The following is a 23,650-nucleotide window of genomic DNA, read 5'->3' as shown; positions in this document are numbered from 1 at the left end:
AATATGGGTTGAGTTTGTGGCGAAATGACCACGAATTACGAGTGCAGTGTGAGATCGTGCATTATCTTGACGCAAAAACCAAGTCTTTTGACGCACAGCATTTTTCAAACGACGTATAGCACCCGAATAGTATTCTTTGTTGATAGTTTGGCCGGTTGGAAGGAATTCATAATGCACCACACCACGATAATCAAAGATAATCCACGATATGTCAGCATGACTTTGATTTTTGCCTTGCTTTGACGTAGTTTTTTCGGTCACGGGTGAACTTTGGCACGGTATTCACCTGATTGTTTGGTTGTTTCCGGGTCGTAAGCGGAATTCTGATGCGTTTCATTTTGTCTTGATAGTCGAAAAGCATTGACTCACACACTTCAACGCAGCGCTGTTTTTCCATGAAATTGAGGTTTCACTTTTCTGAGGCCCAAATGGGTATTCAAAATAGTTTTCACTGATCCGATATTTAAAAAAAGTTAGTAAGGTCTCGGACTGTCAATCGACAATTTTGGAAAACCAAGTCTTTGATTTTGCTGACGTATAGCTCATCAGTTGATGTTGATGGTGGTCTTGGCCATGCTTCGTCTTTAACGCTTTACCGACCCTTTTTTGAACATTTCGTACCACTCATAAACTCTCGTCTTCAATAGTGCTTACTCACCGAAGGCCTTCTGCAACATTTTCAACGTTTAGGCAGCAGAAATTTTATTCCGCACACAAAATTTAATGGAAAAAAACAAAAAAACGAAAAATTCACTTTTAGCTGCTTATAAAAGGACGCTTATCTCAAGCACTAATGAATATTTTGACGTGTAATTTGGAACAAAATAGGTTCTAAAAGTTACTAAAATGAATGCTAAAATGAATAGAGGTTCTTCTTGCTTGCAAAAAGAGGACTCTATTCTTTGCTCTTAACTCAGATAAAACCATCTTTTCCCTCAAAACCAAAGATTGTTTCAGAAGCTGCAGTTACCTAAAAGAAGCTAACTGTTTTAAAAGCTACTTTCATGACAGTAAATATTTCTTAAATTTTTTGTCATTTAAAATATATTATTTTAATGTGCGTGTGAACATAATATATTTAAAATATATTATGTTCACACGCACATGGAGATGAGAGGACAATTAAGAAGGAAAAAAATTCTTTACCTTCTTAATTGTCCTCTCAACTCCATGTGGGTGTGAACAGGGAAATACGGAACTATTATAAGGATACTCAAGGAATTTTTCTAGATCATCATTGTTCATTTGGCAGGTTAAAATGGGTTCATTAGCTTCTTTCCATCCTATAAGGTCAGTCAATGTGGTTGCATGCAAGCTTAAGTTAGGTATCTTATATGCTCTGGGAGCTAGGCTTCTCATATTCTGATGCTTTTTAATTTCCAGAATTTTATTAACAGTAAATTCCCTTTCAAACTTGTTTTGGCTGCAAATAAACGTTTGCATTAAGATTTCAGAATAAGAATACCATGCTGAAGATCTCAAATATTTTTCAATAATTTTTTGTATAATTTCATCTTGAAGTTTGATAATGGTGAGATGGTTTAATACGTGTTGTGGCCCCTCTATCCAGCTATGCCTCACTTTGATTTGGAACCACATAAGGAAGTAATCTGATACAATAAACTTAACAATTAAATCTAAGTTGAATACCCACAATAAAAGTAAGAACCTGTGTTGAGCCACCTTGAATGGGCTATAGTGCCCGGTTTTTGGTTTGCCAAACTTTCAGTGAGAGTTCCTGAAATTACCGTTTGCCATATTTTATAGGCTTGATCTGAAGATAACTCATTTACTATTTCTTCACAAGGTTCAATTAAGGCAGGACCTACAGATATTGGCTTGAGATTGTAATTTCTTTCCGTTTCAGTCACCTTTGGCATCTTTGATGGTTAACTTTTGTAAAGACGTTAGTATTATTGGAATCTGAAAAGAAGTGAAACTGTCCCAATTACTTGATTCTAAGTGATGAATTGGAGGATGAAAACTGATGAAAATGTTTCTAGTAAAGATGAGAATGTTTCTAGTGAAGATGAGAATGTTTCTAGTGAAGATGAAAATGTTTCTAGAAAAGATGAGAATGCAAATGAAGATCATTCACGATTTTTGCCAGAAAGTGACCATCATTAAAAAGATACTTACTAATTGAACTTTTTATCTCTTTTACAATCAAAATAATAATTAAAAATTTATCTCTTTTATAATAAAAAAAAAAGATAAAATTTTTTTATTTTATAATTTCGATGAAAAAAAAACCCGCTAGAACAACTTCATTAAAATTTTCTTTGAACTTTGATGAAATTTACTAAAATTGGAAAAGAATTCAAACTTGCTTAATAAAAGACATAATAAAAGATCCTTGTGAGATCAAGAATCAGATAGAAATGTAAAATGTAGAACTATTTGGATAAATGGAAAGATCAATTGTGAGCTTATTTGGATGAATAGGAAAATCAACTTTTAAAAGTCAAGGAATTGATTCTCAGAACCTTTTTCCAATCACTTCTTCCTGAAAAAATTTTTATTCCTGAAAATGTTGAAATAAATGCTCGTTTGTGCTCTATCTTAAGAGTAAAAGTTTTATTTACTTTTTTTCTGGAAAAAACTTCTTACATTTTTAACATTGTAGTTTAACAACTCAAATTTAAGACTGCAATTTAAAAAAAGGAAATTGTTATTTGCTATGATATTTTAAATGATAACATATTTCTTTTCAAATTTAAGTCAATCAAAAAAACGTTGTAAATACAAAAACCTTTCACGAAAACTTTTATTCTAGGTTTTGGTTGTTTTTATAATTATGATAATTGTAATAAATGTAACAATGATTATAACAATTATTACAATAACAACAATTATAATAATAAATATAGCAGTAATAATAATTGTAATGATTATTATTTTTTTTATAACTGTTGTAATTATAATAGCAAAAAATAAAAATATTTACTAAATAAACAAAATTTTTAAAATTCAAACAAAGGTAATTTTGATAAATTAACAAGAATCAATTTAATTAAATAACATACTATAATTAACAAGCTTCGAAGCCCTAAAAGCACTAATTAAAAAAAAAATTCAATCATTAGAAGTACTAGCAATAATAAGCTTATTATGCAATACATTATTTTTAAATATCAAATTTTATCAAAAAATTAGTTCTTGAAAACTGAATAGCAAATCATTCATTAACAACAAAGCTTTGGTACAACAGTTTTTAGTGTAACAGTTTGTACAACCAGCTCAACAAATCTTTTCATTTGACAGAAGACATTAAGATTTTCCTCAGGGAAGATATAAACAAATAATACCCACCATCTTTTTTTTTTTTTAAACCATCAATAAACTTCTTTTTACTCTTGGAGCAAAGAACATATTTTAAAAATTTATAATCATATACAAAGTAGTTAAAAAAAATGACTTATTTTTATTATTATTATTAACAATAATAATAATAATAATAATAATAATAATAACAATAATAATAATAATAATAATAATAATAATAATAATAATAATAATAACAATAATAATAATAATAATAATAATAATAATAATAATAATAATGATAATAATGATAATAATAACATTAATAATAATAATAATGATAATAATAATAATAATGATAATAATAATAATAATAACAATAATAATAATAATAATAATAATAATAATAATAATAATAATAATAATAATAATAATAATAATAATAATAATAATAATAAAAGTGATAATAACAATTAATAATAATAGTAAAAAAATAATTATCATACAAAGAATAAAAAATATAAAACATTAAATGTTTCTAAAAAATTTATTTAAGTGCTTTAATAAATCTTGTGCATAAATTTACAACTTATATGATGAAATTGAATAATGATAACTTATGAATAATAACTTATAAATAATAATTTATAGGTTGAAATAGTTAAATAATATTTTACATGATCAAGTAATTGTACTAAAGAAACTAAAAATAGAACAAAACATTTTTTCCTTTTGTTCTTTTTCTCTTATTCCTCTCCTCCTAATTTTAAGTTACGTATTCCGTTTGTGATTTTTAGTGATTACACTCCAATGCTATATTCCTGGGTCTTATCCCATTCATATTCTGGAGAATAAACAACTTCTCTTGCTTCGCTTTGCATTTTATTATGTAAATCGTAAGAATGGAGACTGGGTCGAGGAATTCGAGCTAAAATAGTGGTTAGAGTAAAGCTTACAAGGTTCGTTTTTTACAATTTTAGTTTCTTACTAAAATTGTAAAAATATGTAAATTATGCATATCAACGACATAAATGATGCATGTAAACAAAATAATGTAAAAATGTTGTACTTACATCTCTTTCCAATTTCTGTAAATAAAAAAAAAATAAAGCAATAAAAAAAGTGCTTAAAAATAACAATAATAAAATCTCAGAAACCTCAGAAAAATTGTGTATAATTAAAGGGAGTATACAACAATCAAGTATATAAAACCTAGTCTTTAAAGTTTTCTTACCGTATACAGGTCCACCTGACACACAAACGGGACGCGGTACAGCATACATATCTGGACAATAAGGATCTATGCATCGAACGCGCTGAATTTTGCAAACCATTGTAGCAGGGCAGTTAAAAAGCTGTAAAAATTTAAATTTGTAATTAAATTTTTTCTTATTTAAATTTAAAGTAAAATGTAAAGATTTTAATGAGAACCTGGCACGGATGAGGCTCTCTTTCAGCTTCAGTACACACTTGAGCTCCGCAATGGTTTACACAGCATTTTTTATCGCCGCTGCATTCTTGATCATCCAGACACTCGTTCGTGTTGCATGATGGGTATTCATCACCTGGCAATATTATGCTAAGTCCAAAAAAATTCAACCGAGTATCTTTTACTTGAAAGTTGTTTATTGGATTTGGGCAAATTCCCGTTCGTGCTAAAACGCCTGTAAAATAAAATATTTTCTATACCATTTTTGGTAATATTTTGATAATTGTTAAATACTTCATGATTACTCATGAAGTATTTCTCATCATTAAAACATTAGGTGACTTCATGAGTGAGGAAGAAGTATTTTAATTTCTTAATTGTTTTTAAAAACAGCCCTAAAATTTTAAATATAACAAACGCAACAAACCTCTCCTTTTTCTTTTGTGGAAATTTATCGACGCTAAAATACATACATACATATATATATATATATATATATATATATATATATATATATATATATATATATATATATATATATATATATATATATACTTATTAGGTAATTTCATATACTTTAAAAATAAAGTTTAATTTTTTCGCTACCTGATTCTACAAAAAGTTCTTCAAAAAATAGTATTAAAATAAAGTACACAATACAACTTTTTATTGCCACCGCTTTCATGTTTGTATCATCAACATATCGAAGTAGAACTGTACCCAGACTTTCCTGCAAACTTTTTTTAAGGATAAGATTTTTTTTGCATCGGTATTAGGATAATTGCGCCCCTCAAAATAATACAATGTGCCCTCGTGCACCTTACATTAGGTACAAACAAGGTGCATTGAGCATTAATCACTGAATTTTCACTAATGACCGATTTTAAGATAGTAAAAAAATCCGATAAAAATTTTTCAAGTTTTCTTTTGAACATTTTATCATTAAATGTCTTTGTTTATTTGTTTTTACTATTAACAGTTTTCTATTTTTAAAAAGTTATTTGAAAAATAACTAAACTGCTAGGTATATGAGATATAAAAATTACTACATAGCGTAACGAAAGCTGTATAACTGTCCAAAAATATATTTTAAAAAATCTTTTATAAGTAATATATGTTTGCAATAATACATGTTTTGCCTGTAATATATCAGATACTTTTATATCTGAACGCTTTCGTATCTACCGTTTACAACATGAGTTTAAATTTTTGTAATGGAAGCATGTTTAATTAAGTTCTTCAATTTCAGACCGGTTTAAATGTTTAACATCAAGATATTTAACTCTCATCAAGATAGTTGTATCCAATAGTATCTTTCTTGCATCTTAATGAGATATATTTCTTACTTCTCCATTGAAACCATCAATTTTGTTATTAACAAGCCTCATATAATCAAAGTTTTGAGGTGTCAGAAGTTCCTCGAGTTTTTTTGAGTCGAAGGCTGTTTTCTTATGTTATGGAAAACTATTTTTTAGTAAGTTTTTAAGTTTTCCACAAATTTGAATATGAATATTTATTAACTACAGCCTTACAACAACCTTTCAGTAAGTTTTCTTCGAGGACTTTTACGAGTCAACCTCTAAAATATGGGAAAAATTAATGATTTACATAATTTTGTTCCCAAATTTTTAAAAGCGTTAGTTCTAAAAGCATTAATATTAGTATTAACGTTAGCATTAATATCAGAGGTAAACCAATATTATAATGCAAAAATAATGGTTTAGAGCCTATCCATACGTGGAATATTCTCGATCAAGCAGAACCGTTTAAACCTGATAGTAAATATTATTATTAAAAAACGTTGTGGAGAAAATTATATAAAAATTAACTAGTGATAAATTTAGTCCTAGATTGCTAACAAAATAGTGACTGATGTATGACCGGCATAATTATAATTCTGTGAACTCGAAAAATCAATTTCAAAATTTGCATCCTTTTATAGAAAAAGTTCAATTAACTACCTGCTTCAAAAAAATAATATGAGATAACTTTATGACAAAAATAATCTTGAGTTTGAGTCAGTAAAGGTTACAAAATTTACTTGTAGTTAACGACTTTATATTTTCAAATAGAGATTGTAAGAGATCAGTATTTGAAGAATTGCTTTGAACAAGAATTCTATTTGATTACGACAAATCAAGTTGATAGCCCGATCAACCTGCTAATTATAATTCAAATTTAAACTTTTTTTTTTAAGTGACTCCCCCGCATTGTAGAGGAGAGTTGTACAGAATGGATTCCAAAATTAGCCTTTTTTTAAAAAATACGATTAATTTTTTATATTGTGATTATGGCAGATGTATTATTTCAGAAGACAAGATTGATATTTTAAATGTTTGAAAGCCCTTCGGAAGCTGTGAAACATTGAGCAAATACAACATTGTTAAAAAATGCAATAAATACGACCTGTATCAAATTGTTTGATGGTCCATTCAGTCCAGTTGATTGTACTAAATAGGCTGACCTTACATTGAATGGACCAGCAGTAAACCTGTTCTATGTAATAAAAAGTTGAATTATGAAATGAGAGTAATATTCATGTTCCAATATTGAATAATATTGTTATTCTTCTGAAAAATAACCTAAAAGAAATCATGAAAAATCATGTTGAACTTGGCCATACTTATCTTGGACACATTTTAAACCTAGATTTTACAAATCGCAGATTCTTTTTTTTTGCTACTTTTTTATAGTTTCGAAAGTGTTATTTTATTTACTCAGTAGATCATCAGGGGTGATAAAAATAAGAGCTTAAAAACAAGAAGACAATATGCTGAGACAAACTAGATTTTTCTGAATATGAAAATAATTTCTCCGTAAATATTTAAACAATCTCCAAGGCCATAAATATTTAAACAATCTTCAACACCATTATTACTTCTTTGACATAGATATCATTAGTCTTAGACTCATCAGATGTTATTGATAGAAAAGAACTTTAAAGTTTTTTTTTCTTGATTTTCTCAGTTGTTTATTTTTAAAATTGTTTTTCAGAAAAGCTATGTCTTTTTAACTTTTGCTGGTCGTTGATTTTGGAGAGCCTCTTTGACTGCACTATCAGTTAGAATTGAACAAGATAGCTTTTTGCAAGTACCTTTACATGTTTCTAAATGAGCTTTTTCAGTGGGATAAGGGTGTATACTTTCTACTTCTTTTCTACTACTTTTTGTGAACTTCACAATTTGTTTTTATTTCTACTGAACTTAGATTGATGTTGAGTACCTCAAGATTGGGTCTGTTTGTAACATGTTCTGGCACTTGAACAGTAGTGATGCCAGTTTCATCAACATTCCAAACACTCTTATCAAAAGACTTTGCAGATTACCTTATAATAAATCCACATTATGTTTATTGAATTCTGACATTTGACCAATTAATGTTGCCTCTGGTTTCTTTTTAACCATGAAGCCTGACATCAATACTGAAAGAAATCGTTGAGATGTTGAAAAAAACCAGTTTTGGGGGAAAAGTTCTGGACAATGCTTTAAAAAAAACTCTAAATCAATCAACACCAATACATTTATTTGTTTTATGTTTTGGACAACTTGAACATAAATGTGAAAATTTCTTTTCAAGTTTCAGAGCACATTCAAATGTTAGTGCTCTTAACTCAATAAAACGCAACCCATATACAATTTTTGAAGAAACGAAGCAATATTGAAACAGCTTTTGATACTGAAAACACTTTTATATGGAATACATTGCAATTTATTTAACTCATTTATTTAATCCATTGCCAAGCTTCTTTCATTCATCTTTTAGAGTTGAACAGTAGACTTTAAATATCTTAGCAGCTTTAAATTTCAGATAAAGCTTTTGTCAAAATGTTATCAACTTGGATCATATTATTGAGATTCCAATCATCCTTTACTGTTGTTGATTTCCATTGTGTCATAATGCTTTTGAAACAAAAAATGAATAAAAACTAGATTTAATCATATTTTAAAAATTAGTTTTTTAATTTATAAAAAGCTATATTGTGTAAAAGCTTAAATGTAGAATAACATGTATTATGAAATTTCATTTATCTTTTAATAACTTTATTGATTTAAGTCAAATAAGTTACTTATGGTATTTTATTCAGATTACTGTAGGGGTTACTGATGATTTGATATACAATGCTTTTTTTATTTTAAACATTGGACTAAGTTTTTAAACATTGGACTAAGTGTTTCTTAAAGTTTTTGAAAGACACTCAAAAGTTTCTTAATTATCATTGAACTTTAAACCTCAAAAGTTTACTCAATATTAAGAAACTCACATAAAGGGGAGACAAAAAAAAACTTTCTTTCTAGATATACCATACATAATAAATGATATATATATATATATATATATATATATATATATATATATATATATATATATATATATATATATATATATATATATATATATATATATATATATATATATATATATACAGTGGCGGCTCGTCAATAGGGGCCATAGGGGCCCGGCCCCACTTATATTTATTTAAGATAAAATATAAAATATTTGGTAATGTAATTATGTATATATATATATATATATATATATATATATATATATATATATATATATATATATATATATATATATAATATGCAACTATTAGCCTAAACTATTTGCAGACAGGTTTTATAAAAATAAATAGTTCTAAGTTAGTTCTAATTTTAAACTATATTAATTTATAAGTAATATGTTTATTTGCAATTTATTCAAAGTATTGTAGCGTTGTTTTAATTCATTGCCAATAGCGGCTGGGCCGATTTTTACTGGCCCTATTTATTTTGTTTATATTAATATTATTTTTGATGCGCGCGCAGAATTTGTTGTGCTTTCAGATGGGACGAAAAAACGCACCGCAGCACAGTGGAGTATTTGTATGACAAAACCGCTCAAAAGTCAAAAAATCAAGTTCGCATAAAAGTCTTATTAACTTTATTATTTTCAAGCTAGATAATTGCTTCATTAGATTATGTAACAGAAAATTCTTCTCGATTTTTCCTTTTGTCGTATTTTTGTTCAGAACGTGGCGTTGTTATTTGAAATTTCGTGGGAAAAAAAAATTCAAAAATTTGTGACATTTGCTATTGCAGCTATTATTATAATATTGTTCAGTTTTGAAAAAATAAACGGCTAATTATGGCAGAGGAAGGTATGACCTATATTTTAAAATAAAATTACATTAAATTTCTGTAGTTATTGTGCATAATATAAAGCGTTTTTATGATGGACTATTTGAGTTTTAATTTTCATATAAAATTATAATGTAATAATGTTTTTGTTAACAAGTATGGTCTTGTCGAGTTATAATTTTTTTACGAGCAATAACTATAGGCTGTAAACAATCAGATACTTTTGTAAAATTATCCGCCAACGTCCGCCACTTTTTATATTAACGCTTCAAAAATAGTGTGTAGACCATTTCGTAATATACACAATCTCGTAAAACGTCTTGAAATAGCTATAAAATAAATTCTTGTTGTCTAATTTTTGAATATTTTTGTACAAACTTAACCAAACTACGTAAATCTTAAATTGTATCTAATATATTAAACTATCAAACTATAAAATCTCAAAAAATATATATATATCTTATTTGTCTTTCATTAAGGTCACACCACTATGTATTTACTGATTTTATTATTTATCATGTAGATTCGACAGAAGTCAAAAAGTTGTTCACTAGAAGAGAGTTATATGAAATAATGAAAGATTGTAAAGGTAAAAAATTTGATGAAAAGTTTTCGTTGTTAGAAGAACACCTTATAACAGTCATGAAATATCCAATAGATCAAAAAAGTACCATAACAAGAATTTTAAAATTCTTTAAGAGTGATTTCAAGAAAAGATGGATAGCTGCAAGTTATAAACAAGAAAGTTTTATAAAAAACAATAAACAATGGCTCAAATCAAACATCGAGCTACCTTATTGGTCAATAAACATTCGACAGAAACCTGGACGACCATCAAAATCATTTATAGAACTAAGTGATTGCAGCAAGCGTCGAAAAACTATGGATTTGCGCAAACAGGTCTCTGTTGATGAGTTGACGTACGCAGCCAGAATGAGCCAGCACACTTCAGGAAATACTGATGTTTCAAAATTTATTAAAGAAATTACGGCCACGCCTACCAGAGCAAAGAAATACCGAAAAGCATTTAACTCTGCTTTTAAAAAAGTAACTGTCAATAAATTAACACCTCAAGAGGCACTGGCACTGTTTGTAGAAGGCGATTTTACCAGAAAACAGTGGGAACTTATTCAAAGTAGAAACAAAAGTGTCTACCCCTGCTACTCAATAATACAACAAGCCAAAAAAGAATGTTACCCTAATAAGGAATCGATACAAGTAACCGAAACAACAGCTGAAATTCAACTACAAGCATTACTTGACCACACTACATTACGCTTATATAAATATGTCTCAGAGGTTGTAGAAAAGTGTTCAATTGAAGAAAAGAAAAATATGGTTTTAATATCAAAATGGGGTTGTGATGGATCGCAACAAGCAAAATTTAAGCAAAAATTTCAAAACAACACCGACAGTGATGCAAATATTTTTCAAAGTTCTTTAGTACCTCTGAGAATGATTGTTAAAATTGATGGCCAACAAGAAAAAATTATATGGCAAAACTCAGTCACCTCATCTCCAAGGTTCTGCAGGCCCATTCGAATACGTTTCATTAGTGAATCTAAAGACATAACAATGGACGAGATAGAGCACGTAAAAAACCAAATAAGGAATCTCAGGGAAACAAGGTTGCCCAATGAAATTGGAAAAATAAAGCATACCTTGCTTTTTACAATAGTAGATGGTAAAGTGTGCAACGCTGCAACTGATACTACATCAACTATGAGGTGCTACATTTGTGGACAAACATCGAAAGATTTTAATAAATTGATTAAAAAAGAGCCAATCAATACGGAAACCATCTCATTTGGACTCTCGATTCTTCATGCAAGGATCCGCTTTTTTGAATCGCTTCTTCATTTAGCTTATAAAATACCTTTACAAAAGTGGCAAGCTCGATCAGACGAGGAAAAAAAAATTGTCAAAGAAGCAAAGAAGAAAATACAAACATCCTTCAAAGAAGAATTAGGGCTTCAAGTAGATATACCTAAAGCAGGGTTTGGAAATACGAATGACGGCAATACGTCAAGAAGATTTTTTTCAAACCCGGAATTATCTTCACAAATAACTGGTGTTAACTTGGATTTGATAAAAGGTTTACACGTTATTCTTGAAGTCATTTCAAGTGGATATAAAATTGATGCTGTTAAATTCGACGCTTTTGCTCATGAAACTGCTAAACTGTATATCAATCTGTATGGTTGGTATCCCATGTCTCCAACCATGCATAAAGTTTTGATGCATGGTGCCGAAGTAATAACTCATGCAATCCTCCCTATCGGCCAGTTATCCGAGGAGGCAGCTGAAGCCCGAAACAAACACTTTCGGCAGTACAGACAAAATTTTAGTCGAAAGTTTTCTCGTATCGACTGCAATACAGACGTATTAAATAGGCTGCTATTGAGTTCAGACCCATACATAAGTAGTTCTAGATCAAAACGGCATAAAAAAACGTTGCCTTTTTCCAAAGAAGCAGTCAATATGATGATCTCAGCATGAAGCTTTGATAAGCGAATATGTCTTTTTGTTAATAATAAATTACTCTTTAAAAAATTTTATTTTTTTAATTAAACATTTAATTTTAATAAAACTCTGTGTTTTAAACTAATAAAGCGAAAAAAAATTCATAAAATATTTTTGAGCGGTTTTGTCATACAAATACTCCACTGTGCGCAGGGCCTCATTGAATTGGCCCTTGAAGAAAAGAACCTTAAAAACATCGCTAAGTTCAAAAATTTCATCCACCAGTTTTAATTCTCGATTTAAAGAGGGAAGAATTTACTACTGCAAAAAGTCATTAGGAGTATAAATTAATAGGAATAAAAACATGGCAAACATGATATTTAAAATAATGTAACAGAAATTACTGGTATAAATGTTGGTCTGACATAAACATTTAAAGAGATTTAGGAGACAGTTAGGTGAAAGAAATTAATTTTTAATAATTTTCTGAAACTAGATCTTCTAGGACAAGTCATTTTATTCTATAATTATAAACAGGAATAATAAAAATTATAAGTTCATTGATTAGTTTGGAAAATTGATTTTAAAATATCATGGAAAAGTTTTGCATTTCTTTTATAATCAACTATCTTGTACATTTTATAATTTTGTTTAGTGAACTAGAATTTTCAGGCATATATTGTTTTATTTATTTTTAAAAATTTTAAAGCTTGTTTTCTTTTTTTTTTTACAGGGAAAAAAATTGTGACTCAACCATATTAATAATGATCTTGGTTTGTGTATTGTTTAGCAAGTTTATATATTGTGACTCGAGAAAGCTTAGCCATTTCTACGAATATAATACGAGCTACAAACTGTTTGCACTTTTGAAATTCTTGTTCTTTTCTCAATGAGGGATTGCTAAAGTTTATTTTTTTCAAATAGCTTATGTATTATATTTTGTTGCATAATGAATCAGTCATTGAAAATTATTTACATTTTTTGGTGGCAGTTTAGTCATTCTACCTTTTAAGTTGCCAATTAGGTTGACACTGAACCAGAGCCAATATCAACCATGATGATAAGCATTAAACACAAGTTTTAAAGACTAGATTTTCAAGTAAAGATTAAAATTAGTCAATATTATTATTAGTTTGATACAACAAACTTACAAACAGCTAAACAACAGAAGATATAAATAACTTTTTTTTTTTTCAATTACAAAAACTCTACCACTGGTGGTACTGTTACATTTCATAATACAACTTCAACAATTGCTGCTTCCAAAAAGGCACTAATTGAAAATATATTCAAAGTTTAGATTATTTAAAAATGTTGGACATTGACTGTTACCATCGAAATAAAATAATCAGAATATTTTATTGAAGTTTTTTTTTTTTTTTTGGGGGGGGGGGGGGTTAAAGCTAAAGCAAAAGAACTTAAACTGTAAAAATATTCATGTATTGTTGTGTATGCTTACAAACAGATATGAAGTTTTTATTTTTATTACATAAAATCGTTAAAGCATCTTTGACAATGTAAATAATCTTGAGAAGTTTACTATTATTTATGACTGACATTGTAAATGTTGTATTTAAGAATTATGGATTTAATTAAGTATGAAAAATATGTATTTAATTAAAAAAAATATGTGTTGCATTATGAAAAAATCCTTTAAAAAACATGTTTAAAAATTTTTTAATGTATCTTTTCTGTTTTTCTTGACCTTTTCGTCATTCTCAGAAAACGTTATGTGAATTACATGTTAATCTCTGATTAACATGTAATATTAATCAGAGATAGTTAAATGTATATGTAATGTTACATTCTTTATTATGTTATCGAGTGTTAATTAAGATTAAGTGCCCTTCTTGACTGAACTACTGTTGATAAAAATTTTTAAACCATGCGAAAGTCATATTCTAGTTACAATATAGTTTAAAGTTATCTTATTACAATAACTTAGGTTCATCAATAAGATAATTTAACATGAACAAAATTGATAGTTTGTTAGCTAAACGTTTCTCGTCATTGGGCCTTCAAGAAAAACTAGAAATCAAAAATCTTGGGGCATACCAACCAAAAGGTGTTCGTATAACTCAAGTTGATGGTAAAAAAACACGAACATTTTGTGTAGCATGGTTTGAAAAAAAATCATGGTTAAGTGTGAGTGATGAAAAAAATTCGTTGTTTTGTTTTTATTGTGTTTTGTTTGGTGGCGAGAGCTTGTGGACAGAAAATGGCTGTAAAGATATGAAACATCTCTCTGAGCGAATACAAAAACACGAATCCAGTAAAACACATATAAATAATTCGTTGCAGTTTCAAATGCTCGGAAAGACAAATATTTTATCGACAATTGATGCTGGATACAGTCTTAGCATAAAAAAAACATAATGAATTAGTTGACAAAAACAGACAAACATTATCGAGGATTATAGATTGTATAAAATTTTGTGGTGTACACGAATTGCCCTTAAGTGGACATGACGAAACTATTGACTCAAATAATCGAGGGGTATTTTTAGATATGGTTTCATACACAGCTACATTAGATAGTGTGTTTAGCGATAATCTTAAAAATTCAAAAATAACAAAAAATACTTCGAAAACAAACCAAAATGACATTTTAGAATGTATGTATAAAGTATACATAGAAGAAATTAAACGTGAGATTGATAAAGCAAGATTTGTTTCCTTGCAAGCAGATGAAACAACTGATGTATCTTGTCGTTCTCAGTTCGTCATTATTTTGCGTTATTTAAAAGGTTATCAACCAGTTGAAAGATTTATAGCATTTATTGATGTTAATGATAGAACTGCTATGGGTCTTACAAATGTATTAAAAGAAGAATTGAATTGTTTTGGTCTGAAAGAAAAATTAATTGCACAGGCTTATGATGGTGCAGCAGTTATGAGCGGATCAAGGAATGGAGTCCAAAGTCTCATGAAAGAAGTTTACCCAAATGCCCATTATGTTCACTGCTATGCACACCAATTAAATTTAGTTTTGAAAAAAGTTTGTTCGTCGAATAAGCGAGTAAGAACATTTTTTTCTACTTTAAGTGGATTTGGCGTGTTCTTTACGTCCTCGCCAAAACGAAATGATTTACTTCGCGAAATTTCTTTTAAGCAGATACCAAGAGTTTGCGAAACACGATGGAATTTTCGTTCAAAAATAGTTACTTGCATAAAAGAAAACAAAACAAAGATTGTGGATTGTTTTAATAAAATCATAAACGATGAAGGATGGGATGATACAAGCGTGTGGCAATCTGTTGGGTTCAAAAAATGTTTGGAAAATTTAGAGTTCAACTTTTTTTTATCTTTCTTTTATTCAATTTTAAAACATGTTGATGTACTTTACAATATATTGCAATCAAGTAACAGCAACACTATTACAATCAAGGAAGCTTTTGAAAAATTTGAGTTATCCATAAATTTTGTGCGAAATAGCATCACTGATGAAGTTCCTGGATCGATTCTTAACGATTGCAAAGAAATACCTGAAAACCAAATGAAACGAAACACATCAATTGAACTACTAATAGAAGATGCTAAAGATGCTTGTGATAAAGTTATTTTCGAAATTAGCGACAGGTTTAGAAGCATTGAAATATTTAAATCATTTTCAATTTTGGATCCGAAAAATTTCAATTTTAACAGACAACATTTTCCTCGGAATCTTATAAAAAATATTCTAACAAACTATCCAATGCTGAGTGAAGTTAAGTTGATGTCCGAATTAACCGTTTTGTATGAAAATGCTTTTTTTAGTGATGTTGGCAATATTAATGCCCTATCCCAATTTATGCATAAAAATAACCTGATTGAAACATTTTCTGAAGTATCAAAGTTGATAGAGATTGTTTTGGTCACACCTGTGTCTACAGCTGATGCTGAACGGTGTTTTAGTACTTTAAAAAGAGTTAAGACACTTTTAAGAAATTCCACAGGTCAAGATCGGTTGAATGCATTAGCTGTACTATCAATACATAAAGATTATTTACAGGATATTGATCAGTTTAATCAAAAAGTAATCGAAATGTTTTCTCTTATGAAACAGAGAAGAGCAGAATATTTGTATAAATAATATGCTTAAATCTTTGTTTTTAACATCATTCTTTATTTCAAGAGATATTATACCTTTATAAAAATTATAGTGTTAATCGTAACTTTTTATATTTGTGACTTACTTCTAACTAACTAAAAGTTTTTACCATAAAATTAAAATAAAAAAAAAATCTAAAGTAATATTAAAATCTGTTCAAATTATAATGCAGCACTTTCAGGGCAGCTTTTACTGCTTTTTACGAAGGTTCAATTCAATGCCATTAAATACTTATGCTTTATTTTGGGAGTATGCTAGCGCTTAACTCTGTCAACCAATCAAAAAACGCTAGCGACCAAAGACTTTCTAACAAACACCGAAGTATCAATTACGCTGACAGCAAATCGTTGCGATATTTTTCGGTTAATATTTACTGGCCCCACCAAAGTTTAATGTCACCGGCCGCCACTGTATATATATATATATATGTGTGTGTGTGTGTGTGTGTGTGTGTGTGTGTGTGTGTGTGTGTGTGTGTGTGTGTGTGTGTGTGTGTGTGTGTGTGTGTGTGTGTTTGTGTGTGTCTGTGTGTGTCTGTGTGTGTTACTATTATGATATCAAATTATGATATGCTATAAAATAACCTATCTAGCTACAAAAACACGCTTGAAAATAATTTAACTTTAAAAAATTTAAGCTAAAGTAATATTTCTTTTTTTTTTTATGAAATATAATATTTAAAATAGAGAATGTTAAAACTTACTACCTTATTAACTTGAATGCTAAAGTTATCTGCCTTTCATTACTAAAATTTATAACTAGTATATTTTGGTATAAGTTACGAGTCACACTTTCACAGCTCTTTGTATAAAAGAAAGCTCTAGTATTTTGTTTTAGTAAGTAAAAAGCTGAAACGCAATACTGATGTCGAAAAATTGACCGGTTATTCAGTACACTAATGAAAATCTACGTGTTACTAATATAATTACAGCAATCTGTACCTCAGATAATTTTTATTCTACTATTATCAGAAGTACGTAATATATATCTAAAATATTATTAATAATCAGAGTGAACTTCTCCTTGAAAATATTTTGTAAACTTTAAACTTACAAAAATTAAGAAACTAAATTTGCCTTGAAAAAACAGAAAACTTTTATAAATACTGCGAAAAAAGTTAATCCAGACATACTGAAGAGACGTTGTGTAAAGGTGAATTATTTACGATAATTAAATTATATCTAACTGGTTTCTAACTCTTCTTACTTTTGAATGGTCCATTCAGTACAAGATCCATTTGATAAAATTTTTCCCAATCGCACTTTCACCAGTACGATGTAAAAAATAATAATGATAATAAAAAAGAGGGGGAATTCAGGTGTTTAAAAGTTTAAGGTCGCATTTTTACAAAGACCAATCGAGCATTTTTACAACTATCTCTGTAGTCGCAACGTTTTACGTTGTTGGCGATTTTAGCAGTTCAACACTCTATGATATGCATAGATAAAATGCTAGGATGACTTAAATAAATACAAGCGACGCAAATCCAAGCAAGTGAAGTTTTAACTAAAATGAAACTTTTAGTTAATTATTTACGTCAAAAAAAAAATTTCTAAAATTTTTTTGTTTATGTCTGCACTAAAATATAAAACTTTTACTTAACCAACAACTGCTGAAACCATGCTGAGGCTTAAAATGCTCATTAATCTGTTATTGGGAAAAAAGAAATGCGCTAAACGAAAAAATAAACCATTATAACGTTTTTGTCCTATTTTAAAATATATATATATATTTTTAAAAATTCATCTATTTACAAAAAAACACTCAGTAATAAAGAATCTTTTAAAAAAAAATTAACTCACCCAGCAGGAGGCCGAGGAGAATTCTCCACTAGCCCCCTCTTTCAACTGGTCTAAGTATACTTCTTAATGACTACTAAGTTATGAAACTTCTATTTTTTTAAATTTATAATAAATGAGTCAGCTTAATTTTGCTATCTATCTATCTACCTATCTATCTATCTATCTATCTATCTATCTATCTATCTATCTATCTATCTATCTATCTATCTATCTATCTATCTATATATATATATATATATATATATATATATATATATATATATATATATATATATATATATATATATATATATTGAATTTGTTTGACCTAAAGGTTGGTATATTAATAGCGCTAAGATAGGAACTTATAAAAATATAAAAACTTATAAAAATGTCTTTTCAACGAATAGCAATAAATAGCATGGTCTGCATTTGTTGAAGTTGTAAAAACCATTCTTGCAAATTAAAGAAATTGGTTGTTGACTTATTGATAAAAGATATAAGAAAAACTCCTGTGTGTGAATACCAAACTAAATTTTCTTCACAACTTTTTAGGCAGAGTTTTTAAAAAGAATAATCACTTTTGATTTCTTTGCTTATAATTTCATTGCTCATGATTTGTTTTCAAATGATTTAGTTGTCATAATTTGTTTGCTAATAATTTCTCTCATCTTTTTTAAAGTTAAAACATATTTTTCTTGTGTGTGTGTGAAAGATCCTTCTTTCTTCTACTCATTCTCTCTTCCTTTTTTTTTAAATAAAAAAAAAAAATAGCAAAACTCAGTTAGGTGCTGGGGGAGAGTTTGAAGGGTTACCTATCGAGCAAAACAAATTATTAAAAGGCGCTTACAAAGCGTGATCAGAAATTTTTTATAATTGATGATTAAAAACTATCGGAGCTTTCGAATGAGTAAAATAATTTGTTATAAAAGTAGGAGATGAACATCCAGCCGATAAAGTTATGTTGGAATCCAAATGGATTAACGGGAAAAACTATTTACATTTTTTTTTGCATCCTGAAAGCTCTTAAAGAACGTCTAAACATTTTTTATGGCACTTTATTTAACCATCTGTAACAAAATAAGCTAACCCTTAAATAAAAAAAGTGAAAACTTTTATTTAAAAGTAGGAAAAACTGGTTAAAAGTGGAAAAATTAATTACAATTATTTTAAATAGCAAAGCATACAGAAAGTAAATTTAGCTGATCTGTTATATAGAATTGAAATCAAGGCTTTCCATATTGTTATCTTTGAGCTTCCCTGCTATTGCTTGTATTATGCTTCCCTGCCAAGAAAAAACAAAGAACAAGAACAAAGACAGCAAGAAAGAAAGAAAGACAAAAGATAATTCATAGGAACCATTCCCTTGATTCAATTGTTATTTTTTGTTGAACTGTGGAGTGTAATCTGTTGTGAATTTTGTTTGTCACAAAGTTTCATGAGGAATTCTTTAAAGTAACTAAATTTAAACCAATTTTTTTTAAAAATCAAACACCGTTAAATGTGTCACATTCTGAGAAATTTCCCCAAAAACTGTTTTTTTTCAATATCTCAACGATTTCTTTCAGTATTGACGTCAGGCTTCATGGTTCCTAATGAATTTTTACTGTAAGTTCGTCTAAATAGTTGATCAATTTTCCCATACCCTCAATATAACAAATTCAATGGGAGCCCTGTTTCGAGAGATTTAAAAATCTATTTTTATTTATCCGTCCAAATGCATCACCGATAATGCTCAAACAATAGAAGAAAAAACAGATTTAAACACGTTATAGATTGGTGCGCAATAAAAAACGCAAAACCCAGCAAAACATTACATACATTAAAACTTTCTCCAGTGTGGATTAATCGAACAGATGTTTAAAGTATTATTTTTAGTATGGTCTCATATATTCTTTGATTTAGTGGAGATGAAGCCGTTCAGCATAAAAGCTATTTTAAATAATTTTGTTACACCAGAAGATTGGAAATTTGACAAGATGTACAAGTTTACTTGGGAAGGTAGGTTGTTTTTGAATTTTTAAAAAAAGTTGAAACTTTTCGGAAATCTTGTTTTGTATTTTAACGACCTGACTGATCTTTCATTACTTTTTTCTTAGGTGACTTTTCGTACAATGTTCCTAAAAATCTTAAGTGTCCACGTGTTATATTACCAGATCATGGTCGATTTATTTGCAGTTCAGGAGAAGGTTTTTCGCGTTCGATGTGTCTTCCGGAATGCGAAATAGGTTATAAATTGGCTATGCCAGAAAAAGTGACAGTATTTATTTGTTTGAATAATGGACAATGGATTGATATATTTAAAACACCAGTTCCTACGCCTGTTATGAAATGTATTGAAGACAAATATGCCAGTTAGTTTGAAATCATTCCATCTGTAAATACTGTAAATAATGTATAAAAATTTCATTACAGATTAATGTTTAATAATCTTGTTACTTTATCTTGCCAAAGTTAGAAAAAAATTTGAGACGCACTCCGATGTCTTCAAAAAAGCACCTGTTTTTCCCCTAAAAAGCTCTTCAAAGAGCATCTTTCTATCTACAGAAACCAAATAGCCTAAACTATAAGTGCTTGATGTAAATTTCCTTTTTTTAATATGAGATAAAACAGGCTTAAGACAAATGCATTTTACGTATGTTTAAAAAATAATAGGTCTCTTGTAAGAGATTTTTGTAAATATGACAAATAAATTCTAAACGACGTTTAAGTTATGACAGGCAGATGGTTTACATCAACCTGTCATAAATTAAACGTCGTTTAGAATTTATTTGTCATAGCTATTTTGTCATACTTTTGTCATATCATAGTCATATTTTTTTTGTAAAAAATTTTCGTTTGAAAAGCAACTTTCCATATCCCACACATGTTACAAACTTCCTTGATACCAATGGTCGGGAAAAAAAGAATCCTACGTAAAAAGTACCTATTATTAGATAAATCACGTAAAATATGATGAAGATCATGACGCGTATTTAAATTGACGCATTAAAATTGTTAAAATATTTCCAACAAAATATCTCCTTATTGAGTATAGTTACAAAATTTTCAATAGTCAGGGTATGTATAAATATATATAATGATAATAATCTTTTAAATTTTATAAAGAACGACGAATTATCGTTCAGAAATAATGAGTCCTCTGAGTATTTGCATTCTAAAATAACAGTTGGATTAATGCCAGTTGATTGTGGAAATCATGGATTGTATATGTTTACGAAGCAGGGTGGTCTGCATAATGCCTTCGTGTTACTTTACTGGGGAAAATTATCCTCTATTTGAAAAAGCTTCACATCTTATGTTTTGAACCATATTTAAGTAAAAGCTTTCAATAGCTTAAAAACCAGTCATTGAATTTTGTTATTATACAGCAACAAAAAGCAGACCAGTGTTTTGTTGTATCTGTCCTTTAAATATATTAGTTATGACGTAATTACTATTACTGTTGTGTTAACGTTTTTAACATTATTTTTATTATTATTGCTTTTATTACAATCATGGTTATTATTATATTAAATCGTGGTTATTGTTATTATGTACTATTACTATTATTATCATTACTGCTATTTCTATCATTCTTTGTTTTATTATCTTTATAGTAATTATTGTTATTATTATTGTAAATATCACTATTACTAAATTTTATCATTAATGTTGTAACATATTTAAATTTTCATCAACATCGTTTGGATGGTTGATTACCTAACGTAAGATATGCTGATTCGGATGCAATTGCGAAACATTTCTATTTTTCTATTTGAATTAAAAAGAAAATTCATTCTGTAAATGATGTAGTGTAAAATGCCTCATTATATACTGCTATTCGCTTGACCTTCATACACTAGCTAATTTCACACGTATATCTCAGTTTTGCTTCAATTATACCATTTTGTTTATTTTTAAGTGCAAAATGTTTGAGTTAGTTGAAAAATGAGTAAATATAACGTCACGATTAAAATGGTTTTTTTTTAGTTTTTTTTTTTTTTTTTTTTAATTTCAACATAAGAATTTAATCTGGAATTGGTTTCAAAAACGTTTATGCTAAAACTGTTTGTAATAACTCTCATTTTAGTTTTTTCTCCTCCTAATAACTCTCTTTTTAGCTTTCCTCATCCTGATCATGTTGGCAATAATTCGGATTGGTGTTTCCAAAAAGTTTAATTAATCCGTAAATACTCCCTTCAAAGAATTTGTATCAGTTTTATCCATATATGCCTATCTTTTATCTTCGCATTCAAAACATTATTTATTTTTAGTGCGGTCTTATTTGACACCTATCGTACCTGATTGAATAAGTATTCTTTGTTACAACGCCATCCCAGTAATTATGTAGTTATGCATTATCACTTCACTGAAAATTATGATTTCATGTATAATATTGCATTTACATTTCGAAGTTTTCTTCTTCATGAAATGTTCAAAATGTTAATAAGGCAATAGTAATGAATGATCTTGATTGGCAAAATTTAAGTATGGATTCGCGTATTAAATACCATCGTATTAACACGGGTTTCATATTAAGCTTCTGATAAGTAGATTAGTTAAACAGACAGATTTGAAAACTTTGCATCAGTATGATAGGATTAATTACAAACGAGTAGCTTTTACCTAAAAATTGTTGAACTAGTTTGCAAACTTAGTTTTTAAGCACACACAATACCTCTAATACTGTTATACTAAAGATAAAGGTCACTTTAGTCATTTAAATTAAATTTAAAAGGTTTTTTTGTGAAAAGTAGAAGACTTGCGGGATATAAATTTCGTAAATTTTATGGGTATACAATGCAGCCTTTGTGATTATCTAAATACAATTTGAATCAAACATGTGACAAATGGATCCAAAGAGAAATTAAGTCACAGAACCTTATCTTTTATGGAACATAAGACTACTTAGTGATGCCATTCTTAATTATCATTCAATTAGATTGTAAATACCTAAAAGTTGCGTAATTTTAATAAAGTAATCTGAAGGTTGTATTTGTATATTAAATTAACATAAAAATGTAATTTGCTATTTGAAAGACTATTTAAGTTTTTTTTTAAGCAACTGTCCAGCTCAATCCCAGTTCTCCCAACTCGTACTATTATATGACTACATGAAATCTGCAAGCAAAAAAACTTTTCTTGAATTACCATGCTTCAAAATTACTAATAAATATGATAAATGGAGTTAGAGAATCAAATCATTAAGTTAAACAAGTGAAACTTTAAAACTATAACAAAGTCAATGTCATTATAATGCAGGTCTAGGGGGCCTAGGTCATTTTACAAGGGGTGAAAATTTAAACTTAACATAATATATCAATTCAAGATCTGACTTGAATTTGACCATTTGCAGCGCTAATGTCCTAAACTTTGAAGGATTTTTTACTTTTGTTAAAAGATTTAAAAAATGTTTCACACAAAATATTTTTGTTCTGCATAAAAAAAAGGCTAAAATTGCAACCTGAAACTACGAACAGTTAAAAAAAAAAAAAGTACGATGTAATGGTATGATCTAATA

General features: G+C 28.4%; 3 protein-coding genes, 1 long non-coding RNA gene and 1 pseudogene across 5 annotated transcripts; 2 read left to right on the top strand and 3 right to left on the bottom strand.

The window, feature by feature from the left end:
• Window positions 1–853: 853 nt before the first annotated feature.
• Window positions 854–1,880, bottom strand: LOC149892410 (uncharacterized; annotated as a pseudogene).
• A 1,921-nt stretch (window positions 1,881–3,801) lies between these two features.
• On the bottom strand, window positions 3,802–5,519 carry LOC149892409 (uncharacterized). Its single transcript, XM_090078582.1, has 6 exons — window positions 5,300–5,519; window positions 5,121–5,153; window positions 4,696–4,928; window positions 4,499–4,619; window positions 4,338–4,352; window positions 3,802–4,192 (listed from the first exon to the last, which is right to left on the bottom strand). The coding sequence occupies exons 1-6, from the start codon at window positions 5,376–5,378 to the stop codon at window positions 4,065–4,067; spliced, it is 609 nt and encodes a 202-aa protein (XP_089934708.1). The 5' UTR covers window positions 5,379–5,519; the 3' UTR covers window positions 3,802–4,064.
• A 1,945-nt stretch (window positions 5,520–7,464) lies between these two features.
• On the bottom strand, window positions 7,465–17,168 carry LOC149892407 (uncharacterized). The gene is made up of 2 exons (XR_016449939.1): window positions 17,073–17,168; window positions 7,465–8,592 (listed from the first exon to the last, which is right to left on the bottom strand). It is a non-coding gene; the product is annotated as an uncharacterized LOC149892407 (long non-coding RNA).
• LOC149892408 (uncharacterized) lies at window positions 9,549–12,480 on the top strand. Of its 2 annotated transcripts, XM_090079790.1 has the most exons (2): window positions 9,549–10,402; window positions 10,513–12,480. In XM_090079790.1, the coding sequence occupies exon 2, from the start codon at window positions 10,696–10,698 to the stop codon at window positions 12,310–12,312; it is 1,617 nt and encodes a 538-aa protein (XP_089935916.1). In that variant the 5' UTR covers window positions 9,549–10,402; window positions 10,513–10,695; the 3' UTR covers window positions 12,313–12,480. The 2 variants fall into 2 exon arrangements, with proteins under 2 accessions (XP_089935916.1, XP_089935915.1); XM_090079789.1 differs by having other exon boundaries at window positions 9,549–12,480.
• A 2,757-nt stretch (window positions 17,169–19,925) lies between the features above and the next one.
• LOC149892406 (uncharacterized) lies at window positions 19,926–20,577 on the top strand. Its single transcript, XM_090079247.1, has 2 exons — window positions 19,926–20,148; window positions 20,247–20,577. Exons 1-2 carry the CDS (start codon window positions 20,004–20,006, stop codon window positions 20,504–20,506), a joined length of 405 nt encoding a protein of 134 aa, XP_089935373.1. The 5' UTR covers window positions 19,926–20,003; the 3' UTR covers window positions 20,507–20,577.
• The last annotated feature ends 3,073 nt before the right edge of the window (window positions 20,578–23,650 follow it).

Source organism: Hydra viridissima, unplaced genomic scaffold, assembly GCF_058129835.1.
Source record: "Hydra viridissima isolate aposymbiotic clone 2 unplaced genomic scaffold, HvirCarnegie_v1 scaffold_2, whole genome shotgun sequence".
NCBI classification, from domain to species: Eukaryota; Metazoa; Cnidaria; class Hydrozoa; order Anthoathecata; family Hydridae; genus Hydra; species Hydra viridissima.
This window is presented reverse-complemented; position numbering and strand designations above follow the sequence as displayed.